Source organism: Lycium ferocissimum, chromosome 5 (assembly GCF_029784015.1).
Source record: "Lycium ferocissimum isolate CSIRO_LF1 chromosome 5, AGI_CSIRO_Lferr_CH_V1, whole genome shotgun sequence".
NCBI classification, from domain to species: Eukaryota; Viridiplantae; Streptophyta; class Magnoliopsida; order Solanales; family Solanaceae; genus Lycium; species Lycium ferocissimum.
Window position 1 is genome coordinate 73,598,482 of NC_081346.1, and position 9,695 is coordinate 73,608,176.

At 32.6% G+C, this 9,695-nt stretch overlaps 1 protein-coding gene across 1 annotated transcript; it reads right to left on the minus strand.

Moving 5' to 3' along the window:
* Position 1: 1 nt before the first annotated feature.
* LOC132058020 (protein PSK SIMULATOR 1-like) lies at positions 2 to 2,381 on the minus strand (the record flags this gene model as incomplete). Its single annotated transcript, XM_059450590.1, has 4 exons — positions 2,277 to 2,381; positions 1,475 to 1,521; positions 673 to 1,037; positions 2 to 486 (listed from the first exon to the last, which is right to left on the minus strand). Coding segments are annotated over exons 3-4 (801 nt in total), but the record flags the coding sequence as incomplete, so codon positions are not given.
* Positions 2,382 to 9,695: the final 7,314 nt, after the last annotated feature.

A 9,695-nucleotide genomic window follows, 5' to 3' on the forward strand; every position in this document is an offset into this window, starting at 1 on the left:
TTTCTGATGGATAAACAGACGACAGATTAAGCGCAGAGATGGACCGGCTGCGATCAAAATGGTTGCTTTCTCCGGCAACTCCCGTTTGATTTGTCCCGAATAGGTACTTAATCCTCATGATTATTGTGAAAATGGATCGTAGCAAAAGCCGAACAGTATAGTCATATGTTCTAACCCAAGGAGACATTTCTCTGAGATTTTTTACTTCTTCCCGTTGCCATATTACCTTTTGCCTAAACTCGAGCAATTTCATCTGACCGGAACTAGCACCGGCCTGCATCCGCCTCAACGTTTGCTCGAGCTCTGCGAGCACTTCGAGCTCCGAATACAATTGAGTCGTGGCTGCAACAAATCTCTCCATTTTCTTAACCTTCCGCTCCATTTTCTTAACCCTATATCTCCACGCACACCCATTGATTTCAATTTCAACCGGATCTTCAAAAATCCGTTGGAGATCGTGATAAACTGGATCAGCACACCTCTTACCTGTTGGAATCGAAATAACAAGGCGTCACGCGAAAAAGTAATAATTGCAGAACTTTGAACAATAAAATCAGACGACGAGAAATATACTAAAAGATGCATAATCTTTAATATGGTTTGCTTTTTGAATAGAACACCTATGGTAGAATCCAAATAAGTAGGAAACTCAGGGCAAAACCCTAACATTACCAAGCGTAGCCAATGATTTCGTCAGACATCCCAAATTGTCGATTATTTCCGCAATAGCAAGATCCATAAGATATTCGTCGTCTTCAGCAACGAGCTTTTGAATCCCGAGTGAACTCGAGATTTCTTCTCTTAACTTGTCGATTCGCCTTTCACTGAGACACTGCCACAAGTTAACCACCTTAGACATCAAAGTCGCGATTTCCAATGCAAGAATTCCTATCACATGCTTCCTTTCGGGCTCTGAAGCAGAGCTCTTCCGAGAAGTTGATCTCCACAAATTGAAAAACGACTCCGTCACCGTTTCAACTCCCATCATGCCCCAGTACTAATATACAGAACTAGATTTATAATCTCAGGAACTCCACCTACCTGTTTGAAAAAGAGAGAAAATTAACCACCATGACAATGACCAGATAACTAATTGAAAAACATTGCTTAACCAACCAAAGTGTCTATTCGCTACAATGATCTGACTAACAAAACTCATCTTATACTCTGAATTTTAAGAAAAACTCACAACTTTAGCAATTTATATTCAGAAAGGAAGAAAGGAAAAGAAGAATAACAAAGATTCTTTTCTTTTCTGGTTTTCTACCAATATTAAAACAACATGATTCCAAATAATGGTTGAAATCCCTTTTTTCTTTTTTCTCCTTTTGATCTAATTGTTCCAAATCCTTAAAGATGCAATTTTTACCAAAGCCAATAACTAAAGTCCAATAAAAACTACTTTCACTAACACAATTTCTACAAATTCTCCCTACAAAAACTGGAAAAAAAAAAAAAAAGCACAAAGCTTTACCTATTTTGGCTATTCACCTCCATTCAGGTATCAAAAATTCAGAATAACTGAAAGAATAAGAAAACAAAATCTCAAACAGAGAACAACTCAGAAACTTAAGAAAAAACCAACTACACAATCAAGTTTTTCCATATCTTTTACCAATTAAAAACAAACAATATAGCAATTTGCAGGTTTCATAAGCTCACAACTTCAACAAACAAAGAAAATTCAGAACCCTATTTTCAAAATTGACAACACACAACCATGAAAATCCAAAATATATCAAAGGGTATCTTTAAATTACAAAAAGGGGTTCCTAGGAAACTGATTATCAGCTGTTATTTTAACAAAAAGAGAGACTTTCTTAATAAGGAAACTAACATAAAAACCATCACAAATGCTTCTTCTTTTTTTTTTTTTTGGAATCAAGATTCAACGTTGAGCCATCTTATTTAAACAATAAATAAGCAAATAAATGAATATTTTGTGATAAGCTGAAGATTAACAGTAGCCCCAAATCATAAAAATTCCATTTTTAGAATATTTTTTCACTTAAATCATCTTCATCATCAAACAGAATATGAACAGCAAAAAAAGACAAAATAAAAATGAAATCTTTACAACAAAAATGCAGCTAAAAAGCAATAAAAAGATTCCCAGCAAAGAAAATTAAACTTACCCAAATAAAAAGATTCTATTTTTATCCATTTCCTTTACTTAAATCATCTTCACCATCAAAAAAAAAAAAAATGAAATCTTTACAACAAAAATGCAGCTAGAAAACAATTAAAATTCCAAGAAAATAAATTTGAAACTTTACCCTTTAATTGGAAAATGAGGAGTGAATTGAAAAATCTGAAGAAACATTTTTGATTTTTTGAGAGAGAAAAAGAAAAAACAGAATGAGAGAGAAACAAAGCTTGGGGGTGAAGGTTTATAACGTACGCACCAGTAGCGCAAAATAGGAAGGACCCATTAAGAGTAGTGCTACTTTACACTTAAGAGTAGGGCAGGTAAGCTATAATTAAAAGGGCCTTAGGCTAAAGTGCGCCGTAAGAACCTAGGTAAGATAATTTGGATTTATTTGATACTGTGGTATTCACTTTTACGAGATGCTACTGTAATTTTCTTGTTTGGCTGTCTCTAAGGGGAATTTCAGTATAGCATATCCTTGTAGGATGTTTATTTTGGTAATATTAAGTTGGGGAGGGCCCTTCGTTTTTAACGAGGGATATCTAGTTCGAGCTTTGAGAAGAGATGACGTTTTACTTTTAAAGTAAAATTTTACGATATGAATTTAGATTTGTCAGGTCTTAAAATGGGTATCAGACACCGAATAAGGAAAAAAAATAAAGTCGATCATCGAAGGTTGTTGTGCGGAGGTATAGTAGGATCAAGATTTTTGCAGAGAAGATTCAAAATAAAAAGAAGTTATACATGGAGAAGCCAACGAGATTCAACATCTACTAAATATAGATAAAAAATCATTTTTACATTTTATATACAAAAGATACGTTGAAAGTGTAATCCTATGGGTTGGTACGGAGAGTAGGATGTACGCGTACTTGCACTTTGCGACCAGGGGTAGAAAGGTTGTTTCACTATGACATCTCAACTCAATAAAAAGTTTCTCTAAACGGGTTTGCAAGATACAAGAGTAAAGAAGCTATGGTAAAAATATCGAAGAAAAGAAAAATGTTAACAACGATATTGAGTTGCTTAGTCCATGGGTAGTAAGTATCTCTCTATCATTAACTGAAATGTCTCGGTTCAAGTTCTGAAATTGAAATCGTCTTTGATAAAGATTGTTTTATCTTCACAGGGCGAATCTGAATTAATCAGATTCAAAAGCGGGTATCGGATATCGAGTGAAAAAAAAAATTAATGTACTGAAAAAATCTATGGGCTGTTTGACCCCAAATCTTTCTTTGTAATTTCAGAGATACTATGCATATGATGTGTCTAACAATGTTCCTAGTTCTTCCTCTTTTTTTTTTAAATATATCTTTTCATTGTTATTGATTGTGATGATTTGCTAGTTGTTTTCTGTTCTTGTAATGTGTCTCTTCAAGTTCTCATTGAGATTAGTTATGTTTTATAATAGTTTAGTTGTGAAACTTGATCAAACATGTGAAGATCGTGGGCCTATTAGGAAGACATCAAGCTATGTCATGTCCTTAATCATTTATTTGTCCAACACAAACTCTTTTAAACTGTTTAATTAATTAGACATGGCAAGCCACTTTCATTTAGACAACAGAATAATTTAAGCACTTAAAAAATTGCATACCAACATGCTGTCTAGTTTCTGCAACGAAGGGAGGAAATTAGGGGCCATTTGCACAAATGACCGTTTTTATGTCACTATTTAAACTATGTTCCCCTTCACCCGATGGTTTAAATTTGTCTGGAAAAAGAAAAATTCATCCAACTAATTTTAAAGAAAAATTTTAGTCCGTTGGACTAAAGAAAACAAAATCTAAAGAGTTGCCTAGAAATAAGTCATACGGTGCAAATAATGCAAAAACTAGGGCGATTATAATAAACACATTGTATAGAGGAATTCGTTTATATAGAATGATAAATAGTTGTCACTTAAGATGGAAAATAGTTTTGGTCATAATAAAGAAAATAATATTAGTTGGAAGTTTATTTAGAAGTATCTCAACCATGAGTTAGACAAACATTAAAATTGAATAAGATAAGCCAAAAGAGGTGCATAGTATGTGGAATATTATCCCCTTAAAGAAAGTTTGTTTAACGAAACACATGAGAAAGAGAGAAAGAAGAAGAGACGTTGTGATTTAACTTTCGGAAATAATTTCAAAATTAAGTACTACTTTTGACTAACAAATTTCGAATTTTAGTCAAATCAATAACTTCATGTTGGATAAAGCATGTTTAAAAACTAAAATCAAGGATTACGTCATGACATTATAAAGTGACATCGTACTTTCTTTCTCTAATAATCTTTGGGCTCAAGAGCTAGTTTGGATTAACAATTAAGAGTAATTGATAATTATCAAATATCGAAAAGCATTTTCAAGTACTAATAGAATTGATTTTCTAAATGACCAATTACCTGTTTGGTATACAAAAAATAATGAAAGTGATAACATGGTTTACCGGTACTTTAGCTGCTTATTTGCTTGTTTAATTAGTTTTTTTTTTTTCCCACGCGATTTCTGGGACTCATATTGGGATTTCATTCGCGTCGCGTAAGTCTCATTAAAAAAGAAAATGCGTCCTACAATGATTATTTTATACTAAGAGGATGAACTTGAAACCTTTAATTAAAAGTTAAGAGATCATCTTCTTTTTTTTCAGTAAATCAAGAACTTTTCCCATTTCACTTAACTTGGTGCTTCCTCCGGAGCAATGCTCCAGTCAGTTACATCCAAAACATGAGTATCAATAGTAGCTATTACAAAAACATCCAGCAAATTGTCCCGTGAATGTTCATTACTAGCAATTACATTGTTGCAAAAATATCTAGCATAAGTAGTTCCTTCCATGTCTGCTCAAAAACTTGCAGCTGCATATACGGATGGAACTACCAAGATTTTCCTTTCTCCAAAAAGCTTCTTTTTCACTTCTTCTTTTGCTAGTGCATCAGCTACTGAGTTCTGCTCCCTGTAGCCATGTCCTGCCGCTGGCCTCCCTATCAACTCTATAAAGCACCTGCATTCCAGAAACATAGGAGTATAAGTGCCATGTCCATGCTTTAGGATATTTACTACCTTAGTTGAGTCACATTCCACTTCAAGGGGGAAAAGCTTATGTTCGAATGCTAACTTCAATCCCCGCATTAGAGCTGTTAGTTCAGCATGAATAACAGATGAATTGGGCAGCCCTTTGGTAGGTCCTATTATCCAGTTACCACTACTGTTTCTAATGATTCCCCCAATCCCTCCTATTCCAGTTTTAGTGTCAAAAGCTCCATCGGTATTAAGCTTATAGAAGCCCCTTTCAGGGGGTTCCATTTTACTGAAATCATGCTTCTGCTGCTAGGTACTGTGTGGTTTTTTATGAGCAGGCTATATTCCAAGGCCTCATTGATGGTGGTGGTGTAACTAGCAGGGTTGTGGAGATTATTGAAGTGGTTCTTATTCCTGTTTGTCCAAATGTTCCAGATGCAGAAAGGAATGAGGTCAATCAAATTCAAGATTGTGTTGTATTGCTTGTTCTTTATAGTGCCCCAAGTGTCTTGCCCGTTGTTAGGCTCAAAGTTGATTCTGTTTCCATTAGGGTCATTGGAAGCCTTGGCACATACTTCATTCCAAAATGAAGAAAATGGCCAAAAAGAAAATATGTTTCGTGGACTCATCTTGGGTATCACGGAGTTGGCAAGTGTTTGGTATGGGAATCCCTATAGAGGAGAGATAGCTGCTAGTTGGAATCCTTGCATGGTTAAAGGTCCATATGAAAAACTTCAGCTTATTGGGGACTTTGAGTTTCCAGATCCAGCTGAAAGCATTGTCATTTACTTGGTTGGAGGTTCTAGAGATAGATTCAATGATGCTATAGGCAGATTGGGTGGAGAATTCCCGCCCCTCTTTTTACTTTTTCGTAAGGTAATGGTGTCCCAACCAACAAGGTCCATTACTGTTGAGGTTCCAAGCAATGGTGTCCTCATTGTCAGAGTTGCCAGGAATGAAGGTGTTCCGCTTTGTTTTTATGATGTTCGTGGTGTCAAGCTCAAAATGTCAATATTTTATATAGAACTTGATATTTTTTTTGCGTACAATAATGTAAATACATCAAGGATACGTAATTGCGTCATTTTATTGTTGTTTTGTTTGTAAACTTTAGGTTTAAGTGATCTATATACATAGCGTCCATTTTGTTTGAAGACTTGTTGTCATTAGCTTAAGGTTTTTTATTTTTAGGGTTTAGATTTATTGAAAATAAAAATTTTGTTGCCAAAAGGTTTTTAATCCTTTAGGGGAAAGAATTTTTTTTTTTTTTTTGTATAGCCTTGTATGCAGCACTAAAAAAAAAAAAAAAAAAAAAAAATTGGCAAACCTTTTTTTTTGCAAAACTTAGTGTGTTTTTTCATACTTTGACCAGTTGCTATGTCAAAAGTTATTTTATTAGAACCTATTTTTTTACGCCATTGTGGATGATGTTAGTTCGGATCCCATTTGTTGAAAATGTTTTTGTTTGAAAAAACTTAGTGTTTGATTGTAAGATTTTAGTCAACTTTATATGTCGAGGTCTATTTTTAAAAATTGAAACCACGGTGAAATTGCATGCACGACCTACATTACCCGAATTTTTACGTTGAAATCTATTGCGTATCATCATCTTATAAGAAATAAAACCACGCTAATTTGGGGAAAAATTGAAATTGATTGACAAAAGGTTTTTTTTAAAATCGGGATTCTTTAGTAGTCTCGAAAAAATATCCAAAAAAAAAAATCGCGTAAATCGAGACTGGCTAGCTCCCTATATTTTTTAGAATTATATTTATATTCAAAATAAAGTTATGTCTTGATTAAAAAATAACACGCTTAAATCAAAACCTTTAAAACACTTAAACCTAAAGTTTCCAAACAAAACTTACTTCGGTTTTCAACCCCTAAAACATTCCCGTATCCTTGCCCCCGTGTTCTATATAAAATATTAACGTTTTAATCTTTTTGGTAAGATTTATTAAAATAAGATGTCCTTTTTATGGAAAAAAACACTAAGTATTCCTTAAGTGTGTTATTTTTTAATGCGTAACTTTATTTCGAATATGTTGTAAAAAAAAAATTGCATAAATCGGATGCCCCATATTCGAAATAAAGTTACGCTTTAAAAAATAACACACTTAAATCTAAACCCTAAAATAAAAAAAAACTGTGCTTTTCAAACAAAAATATTGTATATGTTTAGTTTACAAACAAAACTTACTTGACAGTGGCCCTGAAGGGCACACATTATATTGCATATAAAATATTGTTTTGGTTTGGTACACGACTGCTGTATGGAAAAAAACATTAAGGTTGCAAAAAATAAAGTTGCCTTTATTTTTTTTGGTATTATTTAGTTATTTTATTGTTATAGAAAAAAAAAAAAATTCTTACTGCCATGTTCATAAATTTGATTTTTCAACCAGCCATAATTTTATAACCTTTTTTTATCGGAATATTTTAGTTTAAAATGATTTTTTTTTGGACATTTTGATTCCGGACTCGAAATCATGGTGGGCTTGTTATGAAAAATGGGAAAACCCCAGATACTTTCCAAAACTGTCACTCTGGGAAATGCCTAGCCAGGAGGAGATGTTTCCTTTGGTTTCCATGGAGGTGTTAGAGGAGAAGACAACTTTAGATTTGGAAAAATTGATCTTCTGACCAGACCTATTGTTGAAAGTGGTGAGGGTGTCTATGATAGCATTGACATTTTTGCTATTGGCAGTGAAAGAATGAGAGATTTTGGGGCCTCCTCTGCTGATAGAGATGGAAGTCTAATCCTTATGGCAGACCTTTTTTTCAACACCTAGATAGGAGTTCCATGCAAAGAATGAAGGTGTATGGTGCATAAGACAGCCAGTAGTTGAATAAGCTAGCCAATAGCGTAATAATTACAAATAAATAATGTCAAAGGAGAAAAGAATGTTTTCCAGAACTAGCCTTATTAAGTCAGCCGTCCTAATCTAATTAAGATTTTTCATATCACATTCCTTTTAGTTTAGGTGAATATATTTGGAATGGCGGCCAATAATGTGGTCCTTGGGATAATTTTTTCTTGAATAAAAAAAGAAATGTATAAAAAATATTGTAAAAAGAGTTTTTCAATTATAAAGCTAATAATAATATGTTTATGGCTAGTCAGTCCAATATTATGAACCAAAAGATTTGAGGAAATCGAATATAATCGTAACTCGTAAGTATTAGATATCAGTAATAGGGAATGTTGCACTTTTGTCCATATCTTAATATTGATAACTTCTTATTTTGGTCCTTATAACATTTGTCAACGATATTTTATCTTTATAATTTTATCTCTTTGCATAAAAATTATATGATATTTTTCTATTTTAGAAATTAGAACTATATATATTGTCATAAAATATGGAGTAAAGATAAGAACTTAACATAATGTATTGACAACTAAATGGCTTTTTAACACTTAATAATTCGTCCAAATTAGCAAGATTCACAAGTAAATGAATAAAAAATGTACATATAAATTAATTAAAAGTTAAATATGCCTAACCAAAAATCACATGATCAAAAATAGAATTTGTTCATATTTGAAGGACTAAAATCGCTAATTTCCCATTATAACACGTCTAGCTTAGATGTGGAATATGAACAAAATTACTTAATAACTTAATTATGTTTTCATCAAATCAAAACAATGATTTTCTTTTAACCATAGTCCATAATGTTATGGGTTGTGTTTGTTGTTTCTTTCGCCATTGACAAAGCAGCAAATTGAAGAATCTATTGTTTCTTTCTCCCATTTTTGGTCACACTATTCGTCTATTCCAAAGAAGAAATAGAAAATTTAATGAAATTATACATGTGACAGTCGTTTTCAGAATTTTGTCATTAAACCATAGATTAATGAAATGCATAAAAAAGTATTGGTCTTATTATTATTGTGCTTTTACGAAGGAGCCACAAAAAATACTTTCACCCGACCCGAATTGTGCATTCAAGCCTATGAAAATAAAGTTGTTGTATCTTTCAAAGTGAAATTCTTCAATGCGATTTTAAATTAGCCAAGTCCCAAAATGAATATTTTAGTGTGAAATACTAAAAAATGTAGCAGGAGTTTCAAATTATGGTTGATTTTTACTTTTAGTAGACAACTAAGGCAGCTATCATTAGAAGTTTGTAATGAAGTCGTAATCAAACTGTAACGATCACTCTCAACGTCAAATATTCCTCTAATAGTAATTAGGTCTTATCCACTTACAGTTTGTTCACATTGCCTCTATTTTTTTTTTTTACAAAACCAGTATTTTCTGAGAAAATATTCTTTGTCAGGAATTTTCCTTCATATCAGATTCAGTCGTAAAGATGACTTATGATCTTAAATTAAAACTATTGTGTATAACATACCAAAAGTATCATTTAAATATTGTGGCCTAAACATGTCAGTATGTCACGCCTATAAGGGATTGTCATTAAGGGTGTTGGTATTAAAGTTTTAATAATATATAGAAAAATATTTTTTTAAAAATAAACTAAAAAAATACATAAATTAAAACGCAAGAAATATCATTTTTAGAAGCAACGAT